Source organism: Vidua chalybeata, chromosome 3 (genome assembly GCF_026979565.1).
Source record: "Vidua chalybeata isolate OUT-0048 chromosome 3, bVidCha1 merged haplotype, whole genome shotgun sequence".
In the NCBI taxonomy this organism is placed as follows: domain Eukaryota; kingdom Metazoa; phylum Chordata; class Aves; order Passeriformes; family Viduidae; genus Vidua; species Vidua chalybeata.
In genome coordinates this window covers 33,887,596-33,902,022 of record NC_071532.1, presented here as the reverse complement: position 1 = coordinate 33,902,022, position 14,427 = coordinate 33,887,596, and the positions used below count along the sequence as shown (strand labels likewise).

At 39.7% G+C, this 14,427-nt stretch overlaps 1 protein-coding gene across 1 annotated transcript in view; it reads right to left on the bottom strand.

Annotated features, from left to right (window-relative positions):
• ALK (ALK receptor tyrosine kinase) overlaps positions 1-9,191 on the bottom strand; it is a 68,597-nt gene extending 59,406 nt beyond the window's left edge. The window contains exon 1 of the mRNA XM_053938901.1: positions 9,073-9,191. Within this exon, the coding sequence (XP_053794876.1) occupies positions 9,073-9,152 (80 nt within the window). The 5' untranslated portion in view covers positions 9,153-9,191. The remainder of the gene's footprint in view (positions 1-9,072) is intronic.
• Between the last annotated feature and the right edge of the window lie 5,236 nt (positions 9,192-14,427).

Genomic DNA, 14,427 nt, shown 5'->3' with positions numbered 1-14,427 from the left:
AAGCTACAGCTGGGCACAGAGTCAGAAAAGCTGACATGACCAAAGTAAAAACTCCAACCAGAAAAACTCCTGTCAGCCTCCAAAAGGTGCAAAAGGTTTAGAACACACCATAGTCCATTCACAACAGAAAAGATTTCTATAGTTATGATGTTCCTCCTTTATTTCTGGTAAAGAAAAGCAATGATGTTCCAACACTGAAATTTCTCACTCCTTGGAGAGATGCATTGCAGATATGGAGAGACTTCTCTAACACTGACTTTTTATGTTCTAAAGACATGAGCAGCTGCCATGAAAGACCAGGGGACTGACACAAATAATAGTGGATGTGGTGAAGGAAAAGTATACCTAGCATCAAAGGCAACTCCAAATTGCAAGACACAATTTTCCTTGCTAAATGATCCATCTTTATCAGCTCAAAAGGTGGCAGCTCCATCCATACAAGTCTGAATATCACAAAAGCATATTTTTAGCCTTCCCAAATCCATAAAAAGTGCAACTGCAGCCTGATGCTGCCAGCAGTCTCACAGTTCTTAGTTGGGATACCTGAAACCCCTTGTGGTTATGTCTAGGAGGAGAACAGAAGGGAACATAAAATCCTTGGATATTAAATTGGCTTCTGACTGAATTGGCTGCCTTCCCCCTGTCTCCCTCCCTCATTTGCTCTACAGCTGATATACCACAACACTTCAAATGAAATTACAGGCTCTAGCATAAACATTAGCTGTTCAGTTTGAGACATGCAATACAAGACTTAAACAAAAGCTGTTGGACACACACAATGGGCTCTGAATCTACTTTTTCCTACATGTCACAATGCCAGCAACAGAGATGACTGAGCTGTGTGTGAAACAGGTCCTAAAGCACCACAGGTCACATTCTGGTGTGTTATGGAGAACCAGCACCTACTTCAGGCTGGAAAATACAGACTGTAGCTCAGCAGAAGCTTTCCTTCCCTGTTGTGTGCTGCTGAAATGCCCAGGAAGAGGTAGAGTGGAACCTGGCTCAGCTGCAGGTCTTTCAGATGGCTCTGTGTGGAAATCAATGCCCTGCACACAGTGACCATCGGTGCTGCATTGAAGGGACCAAGTCTGGTGCATTTGAGCCTCACCCTATTTCCTCAGGGTGCACACTAAATGCCACTTGCAGACAGGGACACTTTGATGTGAATTTGTGTTTGTAAGGTGTTAAACTGAGGCTGCAAGCAATTGCTCTCTTTCAGCTTTTCCCTCCAGTACTGCAGACTTTAGCTCAGGGAGCATAAGAGACAGATACCTCATGAAAGACTACAATGCACCTTCTTTCTGCCTTCAGGCAATGAAGCACTTCTAAAAATATCTTCAGGCAATTTCCTAAGATTCATGCTCCAAGGTGTTATGCATTGATGCACTTTTCATGTCGTGCCTCTTCAGTCAATAAAGGGTTGTTCTTATGAGAATTATCAAATGTTCAGCTCCTAAGACCTTGAAGGCATGATACAAACCAGTATTTCTGTCGTTGAAGGGAGTGCCTTGTAACATGCCCATATCAGAATGCAATAGGGTGCTTTTTACTTCTATTTACAGTTCATTCAAGTTAAGAGATAGCTTTGCTGATTTCACCTGCAGGAGCACCGGGACCAGAACTCTTGAGAAATTTCCACAAGTTCATCGGGGCTGAAAAAAAATTACAGAAATGCCTCCAAAATACAAAAATTCTGTGAATGCTGAACACTATTAGGACCATCAGTGTTGCTTGGGTTGCCTATTAATCTTATTTTTTGCTAACACGAAAGCAATTTCAGTACGAACCTTCTCTTGAGACCAGCATTTCTGCAACAAATAGTTCATCATTTTATCTTCCCTTGTTTAATGCCACTATTAATTTAGAAATATGATGTCTTTCAAATTCCATTGAAAAAACATCATCAGTTAACCAACATTTCAATCATTAGCTTTGGTGGCTTTAGCTTAATGGGCTAATTAAGGGAAATTTAATCAAAACTCAAGATGGAAATGTCACACATCAGTGAGATGGAAAAAAACCCCACAGACAATCTCATTCCCTTGCTCCCTCTCTTTTTTTTTTTTTTTTTTTTTTCCTTTCTGTTTGATCCCTGAAACCAATGAACTAACTCCCTCTGACTTTGGTGGGAGCTGACACTGGAGCAGCAGCAGCAGTTACTGCAGTGACTCAGAACGACGCTGAGGTGACAATCACCACAAACTGCTGTTTGTGCACAGATCAAAGAGGGGTAATGCTGCCTGCACACCCTGTATCTCCACTGCCCCCAGCACAGCACAGATACTGGTCCACAGCCATGCACAGACACACCCACTGCAAACACAGATGCTGCAGTGAATGGCCAGGAAAGAACATTCCTGAAGGCAATTATACAGGAGCAGCCAAATTACTGCTGGCAAGTTTGTCTTTGTTTGTCAACTTTGTGGATTAATAAATCCCTGCAATTTCTTCATAGGGAAGCCAGATCCTCATCAGATAAGTCTGTGTTTGTAAGCTAGATTTCTTCACAGGATTGAAAGTATGACAGCTATGAAACACTTTAATGACTTGGATATTAGAAAAATTATGACTTGAAGACTGGTGGAAATGACTTCTTAACTGTCTCCTTTTGCCCTACTCAACCTGGAGCTTAGCTAGAGAGAGGATTCCTTAGATGTGTAACGATTGAGAAGTACAAGTTGCACCCTGCAGAGTTGAGTGTTAGCTGAGCTGTGAAAGCAAAAACATACAAAGGCCTTTTAAAAACAAATTCTGTTTGAGGCAAATACTGTACCAGGAGGACACCCTCCCTCTCCTCCTTTCAATCTCCTCTCTGGGGAACATCAGCTCCTCTGTTTGAAGGACACAAATTTTAAATACATTCAGAAACCACTCAAGGGTGACCACTGCTCAAATATTTAAGTCACAGATAAGAAATGACACAAAATGAGCTTTTTTTGGTTTGTATCTTTGGTCCCATCTGTGAAATATCAATCCAGATGAACAGTTCTTTGAAAGCATAATTTAACTCAGTTAAATCTGACCAAAAGAGAACAGCATCAAAGCTTCTGGTCTGTAACCTCTGCCACTCCTCAGGTATTTTGAATCTTGGGTTTTATTTCAGTGTGGTCAGTATTTGAGCTTAGTCACATCACCCTGGGTTTTCTGTTCAGCTCGTTCTTTTTGATTACTTTTTTTTTCTTGATTCTAACAGAAGACTGGTTCTCCCCAGAATATTTGGGACTTATTAGAGAGGGAAATGCAGAACTAAAAGTGTGAAGATGTATTTACAGCTATGTTGGTATAGCCTCCATGAGGACAAACTCTTTTGCTCACATCATCTATCCCTACATCTTCATTGCACAGAAATGTTAGGTTTTGCATGTATTCTATTTTCTTCTGATGAATGGGAAATAAAAAACTCATTCTCATTGCATTGAAGATCTCTGCAAGCTAATTTTGTGCCAATTCTACAACTCCCTCCCTTCAGTAACTACTCTGAATTTCAACTAAATATTGTCCCTGGCTCATACAGACAGTTCAGGTTTTCATTATCCAGACTCAGGCAGCTGCCTTCATGCCATTATTTTGGAAAGCTTCATAACCATTATTTTTTTTTTCTTTTGATCATAAAAGACAGGGATTATTAACCAAGATTGAACGTTAATCTCCTCTGTACTCAGTCCCCCATGCAGTGACATGAACATGGTGTGTCTGTATGTACAAACCTCATTTCATAACTGGTAATGTTTTGCCTCTGATGGAGATGATATCTCTCCCTACCTAGCTAAAATAATTACAGCTGAACCTGCTTGAGACTAAGGTATTCACAGAATGGAGAAATTTCAGGTCACTAACCTTTGTACATTCGGGTTCCCATTAACTTCTCTGTTACAAATGATGCATTGTTAGCTCACTTCACAAAGGAATACTCACTATTTGGGATAAAAGATGCATTTAGAGGAAATAAAATTATTTGGAGAAATATAAGCATGTTAGCCAAACTCAGTTACAGTGACAGAATTGCCATGCAGGAAGTTACTTAATAGCCAGTAATAAAGATTGAGATTCAAAGATGTTATTAAAGACAACTATGCATGTACAAAATCTGTCTCAGGTACTCTGCACACACTGTCTCCAAAACCTCCTTTTCACATGCACAGGACAACATTTTCAGAATAACTCTTTCAGAGGAGTCACAGACAGACATAATTAATGCTACAGGGCAGAAGAGCAGTGATTTGGTCTCACTGCTTTTAACAAAGTAATGTGTGGTGGCCTCAGGGCAACACAGCCTGGGTTTGTAGGGTGGACGTAAGACAGACTGAAGACATCTGGGTGCAGATGTGACCACTTAATATATATTCACAGAATATTCTGTGAATTAATATATACGTGGTAATGTGTAGGCAGACACATGACTACCTTGTGTGCAGGGTCCCCGTTTCTTCTTAGAGAATGGGAAGAAAATTCAAGGATAACATAAGTTAAACAGGCCTCTGGGTCAAAGATATTGCTAAGAACTTTCCTTTTCCTTTTCTTTCCAAATGGGAAACCTGACACTCAGAAATTTAAAAATAAATTCTGAAAGAAGTGAGAGGGAAAGACAGAGCAATGCCAGAAAAAATTACTGGACAATAAGAGTGCTTAGCCACAGCCAGTGGAGATACAGGGGTATGAGATAAGACCATTTCTTTTTACTGCTGCAATGAGAGAGAGGCTCCCCACATGCTGTGGCTGCCATTGAGACCAGAGCTGCTGAGGGAGCCAGACAGAGCAGACAATGTCACTCCCATGGACTGAAAGGGAATCCCACGTGGATATGGAAACCAAAACCTAACGAGAGCCAGTGTAGTTTGTAAAAACCCAGCAAGTCAGCAAAACTGGAATAGGTAATGAGGCCAGTTAAAACAAAATAGAAAGTGCAGTTGTTGGGACGTGAATTCTGACTTGTTGCAAGAGAATATTACCCTCTGAGGTAACTGCTGTCTGTAGGCCTTTCTGCTTTCTTCTTCAGGAAGCTCTCATCCTTACCCAGCCTTCCAGGTAAGTCACCTTACTGATCCCTTCCAACATAATAAAATTCTCAATCTGTGCTCAGGAGAAGGTCATAAGCAAGAAAATAATTTTGAAGCTCTCTGAGCACTATGGGACCAAAAGAAAATTGGTTTTTCACTTTCTGAACATGCTTCCCTGCTAGAAGGACATGACCTGGACTTGCTATCAGTGACAAGGCAAATGGTGCTGCTATTCATGACTGAAAATTTAATTTCTAGGAGCCTCCTCTTATTTCTTCCTCCATCTGGCCACTACTAATAAAGACTAGCTAAAAATTTAGATGTTGTAATGCCAAAAAAATTGAACTCAAGAAGAAAGGAAACCAAAGAAACCTTTCTAACCAGTAAACACATTTAAATTCTTTTTATATTTCCACACAGTCTTCTTCTGTCATGAGACTGCACTGAGGTGGGACAGGTTACTATTAATATTAACTATTTTTACCAGATTCCCCTTACAGAGGTTACAGTGAAATCTTTTAAAAGAAAAGGACATGGTTAGTAGAGAATAGAGGCCTTAAAAGTCCAGAGCTGGGCTGGGCTGGCTCACATGGACTCTACTTCCAGGCAACTTCAGCCAGGTGGTAGAGGAGCCATGCTGCTACACACGGCTGGCCTCAGCTTCATCAAGAGAGCAAAAATCAAGAAATTTAGAACTTGTTTCTTAAAGCATTAATTTTCCAGTCAGGCTTCAGCCTATTAGAGTTAATCCTTTTCTACCTCTCATGCTGCGTAGCAAACAGTTGCTAAGTGTTGGTGATAATGAGCACCAGCCTAGAGCAAGCTCCAGAGAATCACTTAGTTACATGTGATTGTATTTTATCTGTGTGCTGTACCTTGACCACACTGTTTAACTAACAGAATGTCTAATTATTAGCTACACAAATCATTCATCTTCAATTACATCAGGCTTCTGTTTGCTCTTGCTGTCACATTCCCACAACATTATCATTACTAAAATTTAAATTTACATGTACTAACTAAAAGCAAATATATTCAAAAAGCAAGCCCAAACTACCGGCTACAACATAGTTTTCAAGACTGTTTCCTACTTGCATTTCTGTGAAGTTAAAAAAGAACAATCCTTGACAGGCTCATCACTTTTCACTGGAAAACAAATAGTAATTTTCCATCAAGTAAAACAATTTTACAATAAGGTAGTTCTCTACTCTACCCTCAATCCAAATGTTGTAGTATTGCACTAATGTGTAAATTCCAGTAAGTACAAATAACCATTTCTCTAGCTTTCACTAATTTGTGTGGGTTATTTGATTTGCAGATAATGCATCCTTTAGGGGTAAGTGGCTCTACAGGGGATAACAAATCACAGCAAGGATTGTTCATTCATGTTGAGTATATCTCACTGGCAACTTGAAATGCAGCCCCTCTGGAGGTGCTGCCTTTTGCCTCTGGTGGGCACAACCCGTTCATCCAACAATTACAGGAGCTCTTGCCCACAGCTAGCTTCTTTAGTTGTAGCTGCTTTGATGGCACATCCTTGACCAGGCCCTTGGCCCTTCCTCCCCCATGCACAGAAGATACCAAGCATTTGGAGTTGGGTTACAGCTCTGTTCATCAACTCTGTTGATCAACACAACTCATGAGCTCTCAGGATTGTTCTGCTAACATCTGCCAGAACAAAACCGGGTAGATAACTTCAGGAAGATGTAAAGTGCCAGCACTTCAGCTTCTTTCAAGTCCAAGCAGAAGAGGTAAGACATCACACAGGGTGAAACTGTCATTGCATGTGTCCAAGGTTGCCCAGGCTAACACAGAGCTATAAATCTATCATCCCTCAGTCACAATTTTACTCCTATGTCTTACTCCTCCCTCTTTTCTGTTATTGCCAATTCACCTGAAATGTTCTAGCTGTGATTTTCTGCCAAAGTATAATTTCTCCCAACAGCCTGAGGGATATCAAACATTTAAGAAATGTCTGTTTCTAAAGATAGAGCTGATCTAATTTCTTGGAAGTCTTCCTAATGATTCTTTGAAGTGCTGTAAGCCAAACATGGAAATTATGGCTAAGTAGCTTTTAAACAAGCATGCTTTTGAGCCGTTTTAGAGCATATTATCTTGTTATTAATAACACTTTCCACTCAGTTTCCCAGTCACAATGGAATGTGCTTTAATTTGATGTGAAACTGGTACCCTGGTGTGCTTTACTCGAGAGCTTTACTTCTGTGCGGTGATTTGAACTTTCAGCTCCTCCTGTAGGAATATCTGCAACATCGTGGCTGTAACATAGACTCTCACAGCTTCTGACACAGGAACCACTTAGAAAAAGACAGACACAGCAAGCTTTCAGCAGCACCATCACTGTGTTCAATTAACTACTTCTTACAGTTCAATAAAACTGTAATTTATCTCCATTTATATACTGGAGTCTCACCAGTACCATTTTGGTTCATACTTCCATAGAATTCCTTCCTAATCTGTACAGCAGTCCACATTTCCTAAGAAATACATTTTGAGATGGTAAGAAAGATACTTGCAGTACTTCCAAGTATTTCCAAGTCTCTTCTTTCTTCCCAGGAAGGATTGGTTTCAATTAAATCAATCTTAGAGGAAAAATTCATTAACATAGTGCAGTTTCTGTGAATAAATAAGGCCAAAAACTTTTCAAGAGACACCAAAACTTCAAAGTTTTCCTTGCTTATGTCTTAACCTCCAACAAACTCCCTTCCTTCAGGGAACCCATCTGTCTTTCTCTGTAAGCAATGGGAAGTAAGCGTGTCAGCACCTTATACATAACAGTCAGCACTGTGTTATCAGCTGAATCCATGATTTCTCATGAAGCACTACTAACCTGACTCCTAAGATCAAAGTGTTCTCTCTGACTGTGCAAGCAGAGAGAATTTAAAGGAAAGCAGTAGTACAAGGGTACAGAATAATTCAGGTACAAAACATTCCCCTGGCAACACTAGGAAATAAATCACATAAATAATAATGGCAAAATAAACCATTCTTCAAAGGAAACACAGCTGAAGGGAATGAAGTAACCAGGTATTTTTACAAATGGTGCTTTACCAGTGGCTGCACAATAAGCTTAATGCTGGCATTTTAAAAATCTTTGATGCACACATATTAATTATACATTCAGGACCAAAGCATTGGTGTCCTTGCTGTATTTGCAGCCTTTGTGCATCCCCAAGTACCAGGAAGATAAAAGACATTTTCATATAATGTTTGTTCAAAGTTCTGAGAAGGCAAACTACCCCTTAATGAAATCCATTATTTCTAGGGCACAGGTTTCCAAAAAGACAAGGGATACCAGTGCTCATGACACAGATGGTAGATGCATCTTGCAGCCTAAGGGCCAGGGCAGTAGGAGGTGAAGTATGTCTGTGCCTTCTCTAGAAACATCACATGTTAAAAGTAAACAATGGAAGAGAGTATTCCCTTAAAGACAACTGGCAAGAAACAGCTAAAACAACACTCTAAATAAACATATGCTACCAGATAAACCTTCTATGCTTAAAGCCAGAATAGAGCCATGACTGGCACAGCTCTTTATCAAGGTGAGCTTCTGCTACAGCTAACACAAAGGATGATCCATCAGATGGTTTCTTGTCTGATTTTGCAGCAGGCTCTTTTCCTACCTCTTCACCCTCAGATCTAGACACATTGAACACCAGGGGCTTTGCTACCCAGAAAAAATATCAGCTATGGAGCTCACATCCAACTCTAACAAACCACAAGAGAGCACCAAATGTGCAACATAGAACGGTATGCAAAGAGAGTGGTTCCCAGTCAATGAAATGGAGACACGGAAGTTCAAGCACCTTGCTGTAGACTACCCATGGAATCAGTTTTTGAACCAAGACTTTGACTTGGGAGTTGCAAAATTGTGTGTTTTGGCCAAAATAGTCAGTTATTCTCATTGTCTGCTTCCAACAGAAGATGCCTCACAGAGGACAAAGCACTTCTACTTGAGGGAACAGCTTCCAGGAGCAATGCTGGCCATTTTCATCACTGGATAGCTAGTGCTGACAGGACTGATCATCATGCAGGAGAATGAGGAGAAGACTCATACCTATCCAGTATCTCTGGGAGAGGTAAGATCATCCACTGCCATATTCCCAAACCCTTGCTGTTCTCGGAGTGCCAGAACATCCAGCTCTGCTCTTTTCCTGTCTTGTTCTCAACCAGCACCAGGGATACATTTCCCAGCAAGACACCGTGGATGAGCCATGACATTCGTAGCTAGAAGAAATAGAACATATGAGATTAAACATCACAAACTTTATTTAAAAGTTAACAAAGTTCTCAATTCCTCTTTCCTTGCTTTCCAATCACCAAAAGGTTGATTTTCCCATTCTTATATAATCCCTTTAGGAAACTCCACAGATGTGGAAGCCTGTAATACTCAGTATATGCTATTAAACATTGAAACTACTGGCCTTTTTAGTTTCCTCTTTGTAAAGTTGAGTCTAAACAGTCCGTTTTAGCTTTCACATATGTGGTTAATTTTACAGGGATAAGATCATACCTCTACTGTGAGCAGTACAGACTACACTCCCCTAAGATGCCACCTAAGAGATTCAAGTTAAGACTAACAACTTATTCAGTAATAAATTTTTATATTCCAGCATCAGTAGCAGCAAAAAACACAAGGAGAAGACTGCAATAAGCAGGCATCACTAGTAATCACATCCTCATCCCCCAGATACTCTTTTCAAAAATCAGTTTTTACTTTCCATCCAAGTTTCTGCAGATTTTTCAATTAAAGTTTAGTAATAATTCGGTGGGTTTTTTATTAATTAAAATACTTCAGGGAACCATTTTTCTAACATTTTTGTTATGATAATGTAATTGAATCCATTTCTATGCATTTATCCCCATATGTAAAATTATTTCATGTAGTTTTCTCATTTTATGACTTTCTCTCTCTCATTGTATAAAAAGAAAAACAATTTTTCACATCAGGCTAGCTTCACAATCTATAGTATATGAACATAGTCCTCTTATTTTCTTGCAAAAAAGAAGAGAAGCTAGCCCTTTGTTGCTAAAGAGCAAAAGTAAAATACCCATATACATTGTATTCAGGAGCTGGGTTTCATCTCAATAACCAGTAGAGGTGAGAATGCTGAAGGAATGAGTTCATTAAAGCTACATTAACGCTGGATGTTTTGGACACAAGAAAGTGTTCAGCATAGTATCTAGTATCCATACATATTAAATAAAGCACTCTATTTTTTAGCACTTCAAAGCCACCACCAAAGCCAGGAGGCTTGGAATTCAGTTTGTATTTTACAAAGGAACACCTGATAACATTACTTCCTTGCTTTGATAGCACAGAACATCCATATCCATTTCTCAGCATAAAACAAAACTGCTAAATTTTGCTTGCTGTTCCTATGTCATGGTGTAAGTTTGTTCTGGCAGCTAAATCAGATGTAGGCATCAAAATGACAGAAGTGTTGATATTAGTCCTAGTTTATGATCACAGTTTTGGAGTGGGTGGAACAAAATTCTGGATATCCATTGTATTAATTATCAGTTCTGAATTTGGGTAAACACTACAGTTCATCTGCCTGTCTCCAAAGCAACAAAGAAAGAAGTGACTTTATACTGCAAAACAGTGACAGAGACTGAATAATTTAGATGGGGCTCTTCTCTCTTTCCAGTCCAAAAATCACTAGACTTGCCTGGAATCCATTGTACTGTATGACCCAAGGATTGATAAATGTACAGATATGCCAGTTTGTGTCTGTGAAAGCATTTTGTTACATTATTTTGGCCACACCTCCCAAATTGATGTGTAAGATTTGTAGTGGTCCAGCAAACCACTACAGGTGCCCACAGCATTTCTGGGGACAAGCTGGTCAAGTCTGGACAGTGGTCAAGTCTAACTTCCAGCTCACTCCCACCACAGTTCTGGGAAAGGATTCATGGAGTCCCATGGCTATTTCCACAGTGTCAGGCAGTGGAAACCACAGGATCAAGTGTGAGGATTTTCACCTCCCAGACCAGAACCAGAAGCAACCAGAAGCAACACTGGTGACAGAGGCTGCTGACAAATGTTCATGGCTAATGCCTTCAAACTTGGTGTCTGCATGGCTACTCCTAACAGGTGATAATCAAAAAAAAGAACTTGCTGGGTATTCTATATTTTCAAATACCTACAAAGTGAGGCATTTTTTAGTGGGAATTTAAAGTGAAAATTTATACCTTTCAGACCCAGTAAAGTAATTTTCCCTGAGGAAACTGATCAGGACTTAACTATTTGTTTTAATAAGTTTGGAATGCCAGTGGATATTTAAAACCCTCCACTTATACCAGAGAAAGCAACACCTCTTACCGAGAGTCCACATGTCCACTTTCAGGACCCAAGTGCCAACTCCCTGTGCAACACACTACGTGACATTTTTAATACAGGTGAGTTGGAGCAACTTCACTGTGCCATTTTGGTAGTTTAAAATTTGAAAGATAAAGCTCCCACTAGGTGGAAGCTTTCAGACCTCTGTCTGTTTTGGAGACATGCCAGAAGGTAAGAGACAACATCTACGTGGCCAGGAGTGAGGGAAGAGCAAGCCTTTGATAGCTGTTAGCGTAACACTAGAGCAAAAGCTGAAGCAATTGATGAATTGGAATGAATGCCTTTGCACACATGTCAGCTGTTTGAAGGAAAGAAGTAGCTGGCAGTAGATGTGGGAGATCAGCTCATTGGCAAAGTGCAATATGCAAACTCTAATGAACTGGCTCTGAGTGAATCGACTGGCACAGTGTCCAAATGGGCATTTTTGGCTGTGATTTCCATGGTTTCTAAGCTTCACAGCAGGGCAGTCCAGGTCTTTTCACACCTGCTGAAGTGAACCAGAGCAGATGATGAGCTGGATACCATAGTAAAGACTTCTGAATGGGGCTGGCATTCATTCTGCAGAATACAGCATCAATGATGGCAGATGGCACTACATCCACAGCGCACCCTGCAAGCAGAGCAGTGGCACATTTGGAAAAAGCTAAATCTGGGCTGTTGGTGGAATACCCCAACATTGTGCATCAAACATCTCCCTCTGTGTTAAACTAGCAGCAAAATATTCAGAAGCTAGAAACATCACTGAGAAATTAATTAAGCATAGAAGGTAGGCAGTGGCTCAATGGCACCTTGCTTTCTGGCTTTAGAACCCACCAGAGCTGGTGATCAGCTGTTCATATGCAAACCCACTGATTCAGTAAATGAAATGGTCTAAACTGATCTGGGGAAAATTAACAATAGGGAGAGCCCATGGTAAATACACAGCATATTAGGGCAAAACTCAGGTCAGATGGCTACATGTACTATACTGCAAACACCATATGGAAGGATGCCTTCTGAGAATCCCCTTACCCTCTGAGCTGGTGGAGTTTCTGAACTGACAAACAGGAGACTCAATTCATCCCAGAATGAAAAAAAAAAACCAAACAAAAAACTAATCCTTATCAATATCAACAGGGCTTGGCAGGTGAATAAAAACAAGGAAGGTAGATTTTCCAGCACAAGCTGCATAATTTCAAGACCACTTGAGAACTGAGACTTCCATTTTACTTCCTTATGCAAAAAAAAAAAAAAGAGAAATAAAATACCAAGAACTTTCTGGGTGAAGTTTGAACTTGCCTGACCAAGGACCAATGACACACACTTGCAGCAGCATAAATAAAACATTCTGCAGTGCTGCAGTGACACTGGAGAGCTGCTGTTTCTTTTTCCTCCCTTTCTGCATGTCAGTGATGCTGACTATTAGCATTATGGTCCTACCTGGCAGGAATTGATATTTGGCCATCTTTAACACAAGTGAAAAAAGGAACTGGAAAAGAAAAACTTCAAACAGGGGTTGGAGTAAAGTATTTTTAAGAAGACAGAGAAGAATCTACAGGCATTTTGCTCCCAAGGAACTGCAGTAGTTGGATCTCACTGGTGGCACACTGGCCAGCAACATCTCAACACTAGACCACAGGTTTTCATCTTGTGAGACAGCACATCACTTAGTTCTGATGCCCCTAAGCCCTTGCTCCCCTCCTCCATGATGCTCAAAGGAATTGCTCAAAATTTGCCTGACAAAATCAAGTGGATTCTTGAAATGTAGACATTTTTATTCTCCTAGAAAACATTACTGTTTCCTTGGGTTTTCTTCACTGGAAGAGAAAGAGTAGAAATTTTTTTCAGCTGTGAATGCACTGACCCAGTAAATGTAACTCAGGTATTAGAGAAGCTTGGAAAACATCTCATTGTTGAGGAGAAACTGAAGCTGCAAATTGGAATATGATTTGCACAGAATTAGGCAATAGCTGCAGACACCTTTGCCAAGTCTCAGTAAGCTTTGTACATGAATATGAGCTATCTTTGACATGTGAAGTTTATCATACTGACGATATCTTTTATTTTCTCACTAGAAATGAGAAATGGGTGCACACAACAGTACAAGCAAAAACATCTATTACCACTGTTCAGCAATTCAGTCTTGGACTCTTATGAATAATAAAGAGGATCAAAAGGTCTTGTTCCTGATCTTTGGCCAGATCTACAACAATGCATGATAAGACTCTCTTGTAGTCTGCAGACACTTCTGCTTTAGATGAGGACTCAGGTGTGAAAGCAAAAACCTTTTGTAAATGATAGAATTATAATTAACTGATCTGATTACGTAGCTTTAAAATACCTAGGCAGGCAAGAGAATCTCGAGTTTTATATGAACAGATTCTTCCATTATTTATTCTCACATTATTTCTTGCTTTATTTCAGAAAACAGACAAAGAAAAATAAAAGCAAAAACAAAAGAGAAAGTGTTCAGAATTTTGCTGTCAGAGGACTGTGGAATGACCATCATTCAAGAGATTTCAGATGCTATAGACCGTCTGCTCCAATGACACAAAGGCCAGGTGGGAAAGGGAGCAAGAGAAGACAGATAACAGTAAATAAGCTGTACAGATTTTAAAAACAACATTTTAAAATAAAAAAGTATGATAAGAATATTCTGCCAAATAAAACACATGAAAGGCTGAGCTAGAGGCATATCTATATTGCATTTTTCATGCTTGTAAATTTTCAATGTCAATGTTATTACTATGTATGCTTCTAAGTTATTTAAAGCTCAAGGAGTAGAGGAGAAAAAGAGGCACACTGCAGGTGTAAGCATGGGGCTCAGAATGCACTCAAGGAATGATTTATATTATTGACTTACATGCCTTGAAAAAATTGCAACACTTCTGCATAGAAAAGAGAACTGAATTAATAAACAGAGAGGATGAAAACATCTTTATATCTGTAAACCTGACTGAGAAGGCAAACTTCAACTATACTGTTCTATATCAACATGTTGTATTTATTTTTGAGAGAGAGTACATTTACATTCAAAAAATCATTTCAGGTGTTAAAGAAATCTGGCCCAGTTTAGTACTAACTTACATA